The 13,338-nt window shown below is 39.0% G+C and overlaps 2 protein-coding genes across 3 annotated transcripts in view; one reads left to right on the top strand and one right to left on the bottom strand.

The window, feature by feature from the left end:
• mthfd1l (methylenetetrahydrofolate dehydrogenase (NADP+ dependent) 1 like) overlaps nt 1-8,178 on the bottom strand; it is a 43,750-nt gene extending 35,572 nt beyond the window's left edge. The window contains exons 1-12 of one of the 2 annotated variants that reach the window (XR_010924368.1): nt 7,641-8,178; nt 6,520-6,604; nt 6,176-6,226; nt 6,039-6,092; nt 5,178-5,302; nt 4,299-4,399; nt 2,811-2,947; nt 2,149-2,260; nt 1,477-1,544; nt 1,263-1,360; nt 861-1,034; nt 485-621 (exon numbers count right to left, since the gene is read on the bottom strand). Coding sequence is in view for 1 of the 2 variants with exons in the window: in XM_067571842.1 (XP_067427943.1) it covers nt 485-621; nt 861-1,034; nt 1,263-1,360; nt 1,477-1,544; nt 2,149-2,260; nt 2,811-2,947; nt 4,299-4,399; nt 5,178-5,302; nt 6,039-6,092; nt 6,176-6,226; nt 6,520-6,604; nt 7,641-7,876 (1,378 nt within the window). In the remaining variant the exon portion in view is untranslated. The remainder of the gene's footprint in view (nt 1-484; nt 622-860; nt 1,035-1,262; nt 1,361-1,476; nt 1,545-2,148; nt 2,261-2,810; nt 2,948-4,298; nt 4,400-5,177; nt 5,303-6,038; nt 6,093-6,175; nt 6,227-6,519; nt 6,605-7,640) is intronic. The other variant, XM_067571842.1, reaches the window with a different exon arrangement.
• Nucleotides 8,179-8,333: 155 nt separating this feature from the next.
• Nucleotides 8,334-13,088, top strand: LOC137168951 (syntaxin-11-like). The gene is made up of 3 exons (XM_067571844.1): nt 8,334-9,578; nt 9,687-9,795; nt 11,344-13,088. Exon 3 carries the CDS (start codon nt 11,351-11,353, stop codon nt 12,248-12,250), a length of 900 nt encoding a protein of 299 aa, XP_067427945.1. The 5' UTR covers nt 8,334-9,578; nt 9,687-9,795; nt 11,344-11,350; the 3' UTR covers nt 12,251-13,088.
• The last annotated feature ends 250 nt before the right edge of the window (nt 13,089-13,338 follow it).

The raw sequence follows: 13,338 nt of genomic DNA, 5'->3' as shown, positions 1-13,338 counted from the left end.
CTGGACTCTAAGTGAACCTCTCCACCCAGACACAAAATGTAGCAGGGTATGAAATGCTAGCCTCACGCTGACAAAAATAGCTTATCACAGTTACTTGATACATTCCAAACTGCTGCTTTGGTTGCCTGACTGGCCAAATCTCACTCAATGTATTCAATGGGAAGCAAAACAAAATTAGAAATTTCATACCAAAATAATATCCACCATTTAGAATTGAAATCAGTTGAACGTAATGAAAATACAACTCCTTAAAGAATGTAAGTTGTTATTCATAGTAACGCTTTTCTAAGAAAATTGCTTTTTTGAGGATAACATTTAAATTTTTAAAAAACAGAGCAACAAAATATCTTTATTCAGTATCTCAAAAGTTCTCACAATGCTTATCAAAAAGATAAGAGTTTATTTTATTGGAGGCAAATTCACAGTGAAAGCACATTTTTCAGATAGGTCATGTCATGTACGGACCTAGGTATCAATTACTGACCTTTAACCCCAAAGGTGGGTCCCTGGGAGGGCTGTCGGAGACAGGCGAAGGAGTTGAGCTTAAGGTGGGCAGACAGGGCTTGGACTAAGCCGATTGTCACTGTGCTTTTACCTTCGCCAAGTGGGGTTGGAGTTATACTATAACAAGAGACATACACAAAATGTTTGAATTTTACATTTTTTTGGTTTATGTGCATTCATGTCATCACAATTAGTGTGAAGCCAAGCAATTGATACATATGAATTACAAACTAAACCATCAAACCATGAATCAAAAGGATCACTTAATTTACATCACAAACACCAGCATTAGGGAGCACTGAAGGAATAAATAATTAAGAAAAAAAAGATTCAGTGAATCATTAAATAAAACTCACCCAGCAACCAGTATATATTTCCCATCAGGCTGTGTGTGGAGGCGGTCTAACAGGGAGAGGCGGACCTTTGCTTTGCTCCTGCCATAGGCTTCAAGCTCTTCTGGCAGCAAACCTATCTCCTCAGCCAGTTGGTCCACTGGCTTTGGCGTCTGGGCTCTGGAAATCTCTATGTCACTGACAAAGAAGAGAAAACATGACAAATCATTTATAAACAGTTATTTCTAAAGGGTCACATATGTCTTTTACACAATAACATTCAACCCTGTTCACATAATTTTTATGATGTACATGCAACTTAGATTAGCAAGACACAAGAAAAGACTCTTGTGTACTTGCAGATTTAGCTTAATTTCTCATAGTCTATCACAGATTCAGAGTGTTTCTGACATAACTGCTCTATACCTTGGTACTGGTGTCAGGGGCTGCAGTTTGAGGCTGCGCAGCCGCCAGGGTCGGTACTGCTGCTCCTGGAGCCACAAACTGCTACTACGCACCACATTCTGGTAGACAAAAAGGAGAAACAGATGAAACAAGTTTGAGAACAGTGAAGGCAGAATACAGTAGCAACTGGGTCAACAAACAAGGTTGGTACATACTGAAATACAAATTGTTGCACCTGTATTCTGTAAGCCGCTGTGAGGTATCCCAACCCAGATTTTGAAGACATCTCAGTGGCATGTTCATCTAAGACAAAAAACAAAGGTTAATGCTCATGTTGACTAAAAACATGCATATCTATATTAAACAGGGGTCGGCCAGAATACAGAGGATAAGAAAAACAGAGGACACATGCTGTGAGTTACTTCCAGCCTACATAAATTTAATCTCACATCCACAAGAGTTGTACTGCTTCCTGCTTTACATGCTGGCTGTCTGAGCTGTTCACTGGTGGGCTGGGCACAGATTAAGTGCTGAGAGCCAAACTCAATGGCGATACGTCATTATATGATTTCTAAAGAAAAACTGTTAAATTGGGGGGGGGGGAAAGCCAACAAACTGGACTATTACCATATATGTCTGGAAGACCCATTCTCCATGTTTAAGCTTGTTGGTCAGTCTCACTTCATGCACTTTAAAAAGGTTAGCATCAAACAGGACTGAGGTTCAAATCATTTGTGTGGTGACAAAATTTAAAAGCAGCACACAATGCCCAAGGAAACAGAGCCACAAGGTAAAGTATCATCTGTATTTCACAACAAAAAACAATGGCTTAAGCAAGTGCAGAGCAATTCTGTCAGTGATCATTTGTAAACGGCCTTATAATGACTATTCCAGTATTCCTCAATACCTGTCTCCAAGGTGGGCTCACAGCGGATGACGGCAGCCCCTGGCCTGACCCAGGTGGGTGGGATATCAATATTCTCTGTGCCTAATAGGACTACAGCATCAGCCTGCATCACCTGGGAAATGAAGAAAATAGAAGAAATAAAGTAGAATATAAAATAGAAAAAAATGAAAAATTCAAAAAAGAGGATTAATATAAAGGTTTAAGGAAAAGATGTGAAAAAGCATGAAAAAGAAAAGTGGGACTGATCAGAATTTTTTATAGCTTTCTCTTAGCATAAATGTTACAAGCTTTTTACCAGCTCTGTTACAAACATCACATTTTATGACTTAGCATTTGAAAAAGCAGAAACTGACCCCATGTGGCCAGACAGTAAAACTGCACATAACTGAATAATGACAACAGGTGGTTGAGTCTACAGAGCACAGAAAGAGGATTAAGATTTTTCAGTTATAAACAATGCGGTAAGGCTCCCAAAACACACTCAAAGCCAAAAAAAAAAACAAAAACAAACAAAAAAAAAAAAAACCTTCAAACTGACCATAAACACTTTGCTCCTTCAAGGACCAAACAACAAGCTTTTAACAGATACATATCAAATATGTTTTAGGAGAAGTGATGAGAGAAAAAAAGCATGTGTGTAATGATTTAATTTTAAGACACACCTGGCTCTGTAGGTTCTTGAGACTCCAATGACTTTTGAGCGCCACCATTCCACTTCTCTCTATCAGGAACTGCAGGGCCACCCCAAGGGGTCCTTCAGCTCCAATCATCAACACTGTTCTTCCTTCCATGGGAGCATCTGTTAAAAAGTTTTAATTCAACATTAGCACATACCTTCTCCATTTATCAAGGGCCTTATTGCAAGATAAGAAACCCAACTGTCATCTGTCAACTGTCAACTGCCAATCAACGTGGTCCACATATCAATTACAGCCCATATGGTCTGTTTTCAAATACTGACCATATGGACTTTGCATGACATATTAAACCTCTACTAGTTGTATCCGGGATACTGAGAATAACCATGACCCTATGTACAGCTGACCTTTCACCCCTACCCTCTGAACCCCAGGCTGTGACTCCTGAAGGTAGTCTGGTGAGTCAGCAGAGTGAGTCAGCCATCTTCTACTAAGTCCTGATGCCAAAATCTTTCTGGTGCACTGAAGTATCAGATGTATAAAACTCCTAAAATGTATCATAAAAGCTGTGAGCATGTTAGCCCAACACTCTCACTGATGTCATGACATTTTCACACACCAGCTGTGTCCTAAGTCTTTGCTACATACTAATTTAAATGAATGAATGAATTGTAATGAAGCATATAGCGTTTCCATACTGGAAGAAATTAAACAAAGTACAAAATCTTTTTTGTACTTTTGTACTTTTTTCTATTTGCTTGCTTTTTCTTGAATTTATGAAATTTGAAAGTTGCAGATTGCTTGGCATTTGTTAACATGTCTAGTATCATTTTCTGTTAATGTAAAACAGCAAAATACATTAATTTATTTTATACCAACTGTCAAAAACGTATGAAAATTAGTACATACAGTGGTGTAAACTTTATAATTTAGTTTGTTTTATTTTATTATCCTTTTGGAAATTCCTTGTGTGTCTGTGGCAATTGTCAGACACACAAAACATCAACAAGTACAAAACAAAGCACATTACAGTTAAAGACAGACATCAAACCGTAGACTAAACTAAACTTGTTAGTAAGTATAGAATGAATAGGTATTTTATCCTCCCATGTCAGTATTTACTCTGATATTAGAATACATTTAATTTGGTGTTTGTCAGGCGTGAATGTATTACCTACTAAAAAACAAACTACAATTAGTTTATACTAGCCATCTGTAACAGCTGCAGCTAATAAAATTGATAATGAGTAGGTTTTGGTGTGGCACAATAATACTTATCATTAGTGCAACTAATGCTGCTTACATTAATCAAACTTACTCATTAATCTTATCAGCTACAGTCCCCTTAGAGGCAAATGTGAGTATTGTTACAGCTACTGTATGTGTCAAAGTGTACAGTTAGTTTATTTATCATACCTTTTATATGTTATATCATTTTCATAAGTAACAATAGTACCTATAATACTTAGTAACTACTGAACTTGGGACAGATGTCGCTTCTAAGAAACTCACCATGTTTCTCCAGCAGATCCACAACAGCGCTGGCTATAGGAGGCACAAAGCCTTTGTTCAGGTCTCCTTGGACCAGGCGACCCATATTCAAGTATGATATCCTATTTAAAGACAAAATGACCATAAATATATAATTTACTGCATTTTTGCCATTTGCAGCACAGCCATTCTCAGTTTAACTGATAAATGTTTTGTTTTACGTACATCAGGCACGCAACATTTAAATGTTACTAGTAAAAACTAACACTGACAAGTAACATTTTAAAGTACAGTAAGAAATATACTACAGTAGTCTTCATGATTGGAGGTCTATGATAAGTTGAAATGTTACTGACAAACATTTTTTTGTCAAACAACTAAAAGCAAAGTAACTTGTTACAGTCAAACAAAAACATTATGTATCTCAGTGTTTTATATGACAACCTAAACTATTTTTTATGAATTTGTCCTCTACTGAACCTATTCTATTCAATTTTTGAAGATTGTGAAGGGTGTCTCACTAATTTTCTCATTCACTTTTACTCAGTCTTAATTCTGTGCAGCACTTTCTGATTTGGGTCCAATCTGACACACCACGTGAGTAAATGCATTTATCTCTGTTGGGACAGAGAAACATGCACCACTGAAGCTCTATACCTACCTCAAAATGTCTACTGCTGACACATGAAAGAGGGGCATACCTATCAATTAAGGAAAAACACTCAAAAAGGAAAAAATGTCTAAGTGAAAGAACCCTAAACAGTACAAAATGTTCTACTTGGGGGAGACTATTATGTCTTTCTATGTGACAATTTAAAACTTAAATTAAAACTACTACTAGCTTTAATTGCAACTATTCTATATATATAACCAAATATATCTGCATCTGCAGGGTTTTACCCGTCTACATCCTTCTCAGGTTTGAGTGTGTTGAGTACTCGATTAGTGAGGGAAGCGGGGGGGAGGTGGAGGTAGACACCGTGCACCCTGGGGTCCTCATTCAGCTTCAACACCTCCTCTATAATCTACATGCAAACACAAAGACAAAGAGACACACACACAGATGAAAAATGTTGCTAAAATATGGAGGTATTGAACAGCCACAGTTGCATTAGTAAGTAGCAACGTCAAACTCACTGCTACTGACTGAGCGAGGAAAAAAAGATGGTAGTCTTAAAGAGGAAGAAAAGAGAAGAAGGAAGTGAAAACATTTTTTTATTAAAAACATAATAGACCAAAGATGTGTGAAAGTAGAGCAGTAGATCAGTAGAGCAGCAGAGTGCTACAAGGACAGGAATTTGGATGTTAATCATTTACTGTCAGTTGAGAAATTCCTGAGCTATTCCCAGGAATTCCTTCTTTCAGTATGGAAGAAGAGTCGGCCTTCAGCTGAGAGAGAGTCACAGCTGAGAAGTTGCCTCCCATTCCTAATTATATAATGTTGGAAAAGACATGAGGTGAAAAACTGATAAAATCAGAACCTAAGGAGTGCCTAAATCAATTAGGGAATCAAAGATTAGTCATGTAACATTGGAGAAATACTAACTTACAGATAAGTAATGTTTTAATTAAATTAGGCTTGTTTTAGGCTGTGATTACCATGACACTCCAATCACGTGCTGCACAAACAAATAACTAAGGGAATGGTAAAGCATGCACTGACTTGCTAAACAATGTGGAAAGGTTAGAACAGTTTGCCTGGGCAGATCTTAAGGCGCTGGGGGGATATTACAAAGTTTCTGAGTCATAAGTTTCACTCACTTCATCTTCACTGCAATCCTTTGCCAGGCAAATCTGAGTGATGTTCAAGCCGATCTGTGGACATACATGTAAGCAGAGGGTCAACAGCTGCAATTGTCGTGTAGATTTGTGAAAAAGGACAAAGTGAGCAAAATTACCTTTCCTGCCATTTTCTTATTGGTCTCCAACAAGCTGTCATCTTCACCTGCCTTTGAGATCAAATTAGCACAATGAGAAAAAACACACACACACACAAACCTCTTACTACAGGAATGTTCAATGGCTTCAGTAGAAACAGACAACCTTAAGGTCAAAGGTTTATTAGGGCAAAGCTTTCCCCCCCAAGATGAATTCACTCATTGGCTTTATACTGTTTTTTCTGTGTTTCGAAGAAAAGATGCAAGAAACTTGTAACCCAGAGAATGTCTTCACCTAGTCTTGCGTCTTTCAACAGGAATTATAAATCCCACACATTGCTTTTGTATTGTTTTTGCTTACATACCTGTATAATGGCTAGCACTGGTTGGATTGCAGGATTTCTTCTCTGCAGAGCCACCAGTGCTTCCTTGGTGCTCTGAACCACTTCCCTATGAGAGAAAATAAACTGGTCACCAATGTTCATTCAATCATTTAAGTCCACACTTATTGCACATGGCTTCAAAATATATATTCATGTCAAACACCATCGATATACATTGCAACAAGACTTTGGTCAAGGGACTCCTAAATGAAAACATGTTTCTAAAAACAAGCTTTAGAACAAAACTGCTAATACTGAGGATGTGTGGTTGTCTGTGAGGAAGTGTGACACTGTTAAACAGAAAGTATGACTTAACCCTTCTCTCTTTGCTTGACATAAAAGCATGATTTGGGCAAGTTTTGCAGCAGGATACTACTTACAGATGAGAACAAATGAGTCACAACCCAGAAACATTCTAGGAAAGGAAGCAACACAATGCCAGTGTCACGGGCAAAAGTAAAGCCATTTATTTTTTTAAATTTACAAAAACTTGAATGTTTCAAACACAACAGAAGGAAATGGGACAGAGACTGGAACCAAAGCAAACATTCATATAAAGTTAACAAATGAAGATTCCTATTATACTTATTGGGGGTAATGTAAACATACTCCACCACTAGTTTATTATGATCAATCATTCAATTCACTATATTCCGCACGGTAGTCTATTAGGCCTATTTTAACATTTAGACAATCACATACAGTAGAAACCATACAAAAAGGCCTATCTACATGCATATACGATGATGTTGGAGATTTTACAAATTACATAGCCTCACAGTGAAGCTTTCCAGCATCGCCCATTCACTCACACTGGGTTATTAGCTTTATTCCATATGCACATTTTAGCATCGTGTGTTTGGCAACAAAGGAGCAAAGTTACATCAGCTGGCTTGAGACCTTCTGATGATAATCGACTACACGTGCGAAAGTGGCTGCTAGCCAAAACGCCGGTGAGACAGGAAATACCGACGAACACCAGTTAGCTTATCATTTCAGCAAAATACCACTAAACTATGTCTTTATTCGTTAGAAAATCATTAATACACAGACAACAGCAACTGAGGGATGTCCAAGGTTTGGAGTACACATGTCCTCCTTACCTCAAAGAACTGTCGCACTCCAACCCATCTTCCTTCTGGGATCGTTTCCCAAAGTTGACGGCAAATTTCGGGCTGGTGCCGCTGCTGGTTGTAGCGCTCGCTGCTCGGAGGATCAACCGGCCGTTGGCAGCACCGACCGGCGGGCATCTCCGCGACAAGCCGCTCACCCTGCTTCCTGGACGGGCTTGGTGTATCCGTAGACTGCCACAAGCACTGCGAATGATGGACGAGTTCATGGTCGTTTCTTTTTAGGTTTTTAATCTTAGCTTATAAATTCAGCCTCTGTTTGTTCTCTTGCGGTAGCCGGCGTGGAAGTCAACCCCCGAAAAGAACAAAAAGAAAGTTGTGTTGAGGTGGCGACACACAGGGTCCTGATGGATGTACGCTGCATTCAGGGGCTGTCGGAAATTTGAAAATTATGAGCTCGGTACAGGTGAAAAACCCCTGAATATGGCAAATCCCACAAAAACGCGAAGGCCTATTTATAATAACACGAGCCCAATGTGTGACGGTCAGGGCGTGGAAAACATGTCACAGTTTATGTCAATGCACATATTAAACAGCAGAATTCGATACTGAAACAATTTCAATATCAATTGTATGTATATAGGGACCACATTGTAGTGTGTACAGTCTGTTCTACTGCTAGAGCACTGTTGCTAAACTTTTTAAAAGATCACTGGAACATTTTGTCACAGAATCTTTTTTATTATCATCAAAGTACGAGAACACTAGGTTAGTCCGAGGAACACTTGAAAGCAGCAGCCTCACAAGTAGCTTGCTGTTGCGAGCACGCGCGTCCACGTGCTATACTGACCCAGAAAAGAGAGAGGGGGTCAACCTAGGACGTGGGGGTCCAGAGTGTCTGTGGATCCACTAAAGAATGAACTGACATCAAAGAAAATATGGTTTTTACTACCTTCATAAAGCCTATCGGTTATGTTTCCACTGAAAATAGGCAACATTGTAGATAGGTACTTTGGCACTGAAAAACTTGCACGTCCTAATGTGATAATGTAACCTAAATAACACGAAATTAAATTATGTCTCAGCTTAAGTAGAATCACCTTGGAACTCGTATTGGAAAAGGGTGCATCTGGGTTATTCCAATATGTTGCAAAACTCTTAACTGATCATTTTAGAGCTGTGCTTAAAACGCTGGAATCAATAGCATGTGATCAATAGCAGTCTTTTGGACCCTACTTTACGTAACTTCCCTGCTGTGATCGAAGTAGCCTTATGAAAAGGGGCTGAATCTACATGTCACAAACATTATGTAAAATACTAACTGATGCATTAATCTTAAGGCAAGGAACAGCTCATTTAAAATGTGCCTTTCTGTGATAATATTAAAACCTTGTACTTAAAAAGTCATGTGGGCCAAAGACAGTAACGGTGTGATATAATGAATATAATCAGGGACATAGGCTACCCACAGGAGACTGGTAATATCAAGATCTGTCTGTTTTCCTCTCTCATGTCACATACACGTACACACATAAGTACATGTGGAAGTCATTTGGGCGTGGTTAGGAAAGTCTTGACGTCAGTCTATCTCCACACAGGCCCGGCTGTGTCGCCTCCCCCAGGACCATCAGCCATCATTGCCATCAAAACTCATAAATAAATCCTTCACCAACGACTGCGTTTCAAGATGCTGGCACAGTTGCTGGTGACTGAAAAGATTAAATGATAGATAAGTGTGATGGACCCCGTGCCACATGTTCTGGGCTCCCATATATAATTTCAAACAATTCTGCCATGTTTTACTCTGGAAAGAGGCTTACAATTTCAGCCTGGCACTCACTTGGTTCATGTACTCTAGCTGTTCACACCTTGTCCGTCTTTATCCAATTGACGCTCCTGAGATGCAGCGTCACTGCAAAAGGGCCAAACCGACCGGGCTTCATTCCTGAGTCACATCTTCACCGGCGCATGGTGTGGCGCAATCTGTCACCCTAACAAAAAACCAAAGTCGAATACCAGTTTTAGCTCTATAGATAGCCGCGTTACTCATGTGAAGCCCCATTGATATTTTTCTCACAGCCCGGACCAGTCGACTTCAGAAGTGAGAAGATGCTTCTGCTGCTGCCAAAACACCTCACTTTAAAGCAAGCAGTTTGATTTATGTTCTGTTTAGATTACAGCAAAACAGGTAAGGTGCTTTTCTTAAGTGCTGCAATCTTGCATGAAATGGAAAAAATCCGGCAAACTGGCGATATTGTAGAAAGATTATTAGCCTTTATACCCAGTGTATGTTGGGGTGTATCATAAAGTGTGGGTGTATTGTGAGATTTGTTTGGTGACAGCTACTCAGAAGACAAAAGCCTTAGGCCCATATACAAATTTAGGCCTACATTTTTTTAAAAAAAAGGCATTCTTTTAAAAGCTATTGTCAAAATAACATTATGTGGATTTATGTTGTTGAAACCATGAATTTACCTCATAAAGCTTCAAGTGTAGGAAGCCACTAAATGTCTGGATGTAGCCTGTTACCATTACTTTTAAAATATTTTAATCATGAGAAACAGAAGTTGCAGATAACCTTAATTCATACAATCAAAGACTGTTTTTCAGGGGTATTGAGTCAATTATTGTCGTAGTTTTATATGATGATATCAAATTTGATAACAAGGGACACTCAAGTCGACATCTATGTTTCAGTATTTTATCATTTCAATATTTTATCCTCTAGATTTCAACACTGAAAGCAGGACAAGGCAATGTCAATATCTGGTAGCAGGGCCTGAAGTACAGGAACTTTTGCACTTGTAGCATTTGAATGTCTTAGAATTTTAAAATTGGCCTTTATATTTCACACAGAAAATGTTTTTAGAACACTCATCAAAATGTTGAAATATTTCTGTATCTGATGTGCATTATCTGCAGAATCTGATGCCCCATTTAGATTTAAAAGTCAAAATGAATGTCTGGACAAAGACGTCAAACAGATAACAAGTTAAAAGAACTTGTTTGGTGAGGAACAACACCTTTAACTATTCTCTTGAGAACCTGTTAGGCCAGTGCAGGGTGCTGGGAGGGAAGAAGGAAAAAGGCATTTAAGCAGGCATGACTAGGGCTGGGTATCGTTACCAGTACCAATACCAGTAACCTCAAAGTAATACCTATAGAGTACCTCATTCGATACCTTTCTTTTTTCTACATCATTCAATATCCATCATGGGAACGTAAGCATTCAGTTGCATAAAATGTCACCACTCCTCCCCATCCGAACGATTTTTACACAAATACATTTTGAAAGTGTTCAAGTTATTTAAACATTTATTAAATAACTGTACAAAACTGTACAATGAAGTATTATCACCACAAACTTTATGGGTTGTAGCTGCCGTGGTAGTGACCCAATCACACATTGCATTGAGGTGACACTTGAGGTGATTGGCTGTGAGCAATGCCATACAAATAGTCTTTTTTTTCTAGATCTAGGTACAAAAAGGATCAAAAGCAGGTATCCTTTGACTGGAGAAGTTTCAATACTACTTGGTACTGGGTTATTTCCATCAATACCATAAAGGTATTGAGTACCGACAGCTTCAGAGACACTGACTGTGTTTAACACTGTAAATTAAAGGATTGTTTTGTCCTTTAAAGTCAGCCCACTTTACTGATCCATTTTTATGAATGTGTGTTAGACAAGGAAGGATAAATATCTTGACATTTGTATCCTCTTTTTGTTCTCCAGCCCAACCATGAGGGACAGACTGAGCCACCTGCAGGAAATGTCCAACGGCCATGTGGAGCCAATGGAGTATGCGGAGTCCACTGTTTCAGACACCTTCAGCAACGTGGACCTGGAGGAGGAGTTGCCCCATGAGGCGGTCGTGTTCGACAACAGCCCTGCTCTGACGGAGATCTTTGACCAGTCACAAAATATCCACAGGGAGATCCAGCTTATTCGCCTTGAGGTTAAAAGGCTTCATGAGCAGAACTCTCGTATGCTCCATAGCGTCACCACCATGAGCACTATCAAAAGAGACTCTAACGTCATTGGTGCTGATATAAAGGCTCGGGCAGAGGGCGTGTTGTCACGTCTGCGGGACATGGAAGGTTCGGCCCACAAGCTAGAAGAAGTGCACGGCTCAAATTCTGCCATCACACGCGTAGCCAGAACCCAGTATGCTTGCCTCAGCAATGGTTTCCGCGATGCCATGTTTGACTACAATGAGGCTGAGATGAGCCATCGGGAGAACTGTAAAATCCAGATCCAGAGGCAAATGGAGATAGTGGGGCGTGAGGTGACGGGTGAGGAGGTGGAGGAGATGATTGAGACAGGCCGGTGGAACATCTTTACTGACAACGTTGTGAGTGAAGGGAAAACGGCTCGATCAGCTTTGTCCCAGATTGAGAAACGTCACCAGGAGTTGGTGGACCTGGAGGCCCGTATTAGTGGCATCCATGAGATTTTCCTGGATATCGCCCTGCTGGTAGAGGAGCAGGGCCCCATGTTGACCACCATCCAAACCAACATACAGAAAACTGATGAAAACATACAGGAAGCCCTTGTCAAACTAGGCAGGGCCAAACGTCATGACAAGAACAACCCCTTCAAGAGGATGTTTTGCAGTTGCTTCCCATGCTTCAACCAATGACTTTAGAGTACAGGGTTGGGTTGAGGAATGGCAAAATATGTAGTCTTGAAAAAGAAAAGTACGGCATCCTAAGGACATTAAACATTTTCTGAATGTGTCATTAGCACATAGTTCTTATTGTCACAACATGACCCGCAGAGCTATTGCATATTAACATTTTTTCCAGGAAGTTAAATAAAGGTTTAATAGAAAGGTGTTTTTATTGAGAAACAAAAATACTAGAGTAAAATTTTTAAAAATTGTATTTAAATAATCCATTGATGTCAAAATTTCTGTATGAAAGGTTTGGGACGGGTATCTCGAACCAGAATTCAGTCCCCCCATGAGGTATGATGCAGTCCTGAAACAAAGAGTATTTGAAAATATTTTTCATATTTTTAAGCCTGCAGAGTTTCCACATGGAAGGGATTTAACAAATAACACAATGCAATGACTGTAAGAAATATTTTCGTACATCTAATAAACTCCAATGATATGTTACTATATGCAAGTTGAATCACAACATTTTAGTAAAAATTATTTTCCTTGTTTGATGAGGTAACACAGATCAAATAATTTGTCAATGGACATCAAACATATTTAACATGAGTCTGAAAATATTTTAGAAATGTTTAATTGTTAATATTTTCTGCATTTTTATGTAACTAGCTGGTCTGTGTTCACCAAAAATTGCACTATACTCCCACATTAATTCCTCATATTCAGCATCTCTTTTGAGCAACAGCTGTTTTACTAGGATTTATCATGTTATGACTTCATGTATAATGATACCTTTCTATTGTCTACCTTTCCTCTGTGATGTCTTGTATATTACATAAATAATTATATTAAAATACAACCTGAGTGTGGGTTTATTCTTCTTTAAACATGAAATCTGTATCAACAATAAAGACATGGTAAGATTTATTATTGGGTATACATCAACACGTTCATCAAGTTCTCACTCACAAACACTAGGGGCACTACTAGAAATGTTGGGCCTCTTGACAAAAGCTAAATAACAGCTTTGACATAATAAATATTTACATTACCTGACATGTTCTAGGTTCCCCGTGTAGCTCTGTGACCCCTGAATGATCTAAGCCCCC

Source organism: Thunnus thynnus, chromosome 18, assembly GCF_963924715.1.
Source record: "Thunnus thynnus chromosome 18, fThuThy2.1, whole genome shotgun sequence".
Taxonomy (NCBI): domain Eukaryota; kingdom Metazoa; phylum Chordata; class Actinopteri; order Scombriformes; family Scombridae; genus Thunnus; species Thunnus thynnus.
This window is presented reverse-complemented; position numbering and strand designations above follow the sequence as displayed.

Excerpts from the sequence above, each read along its gene's own strand:
- LOC137168951 (XM_067571844.1), top strand. The coding sequence starts at position 11,351 with ATGAGGGACAGACTGAGCCACCTGCAGGAAATGTCCAACGGCCATGTG.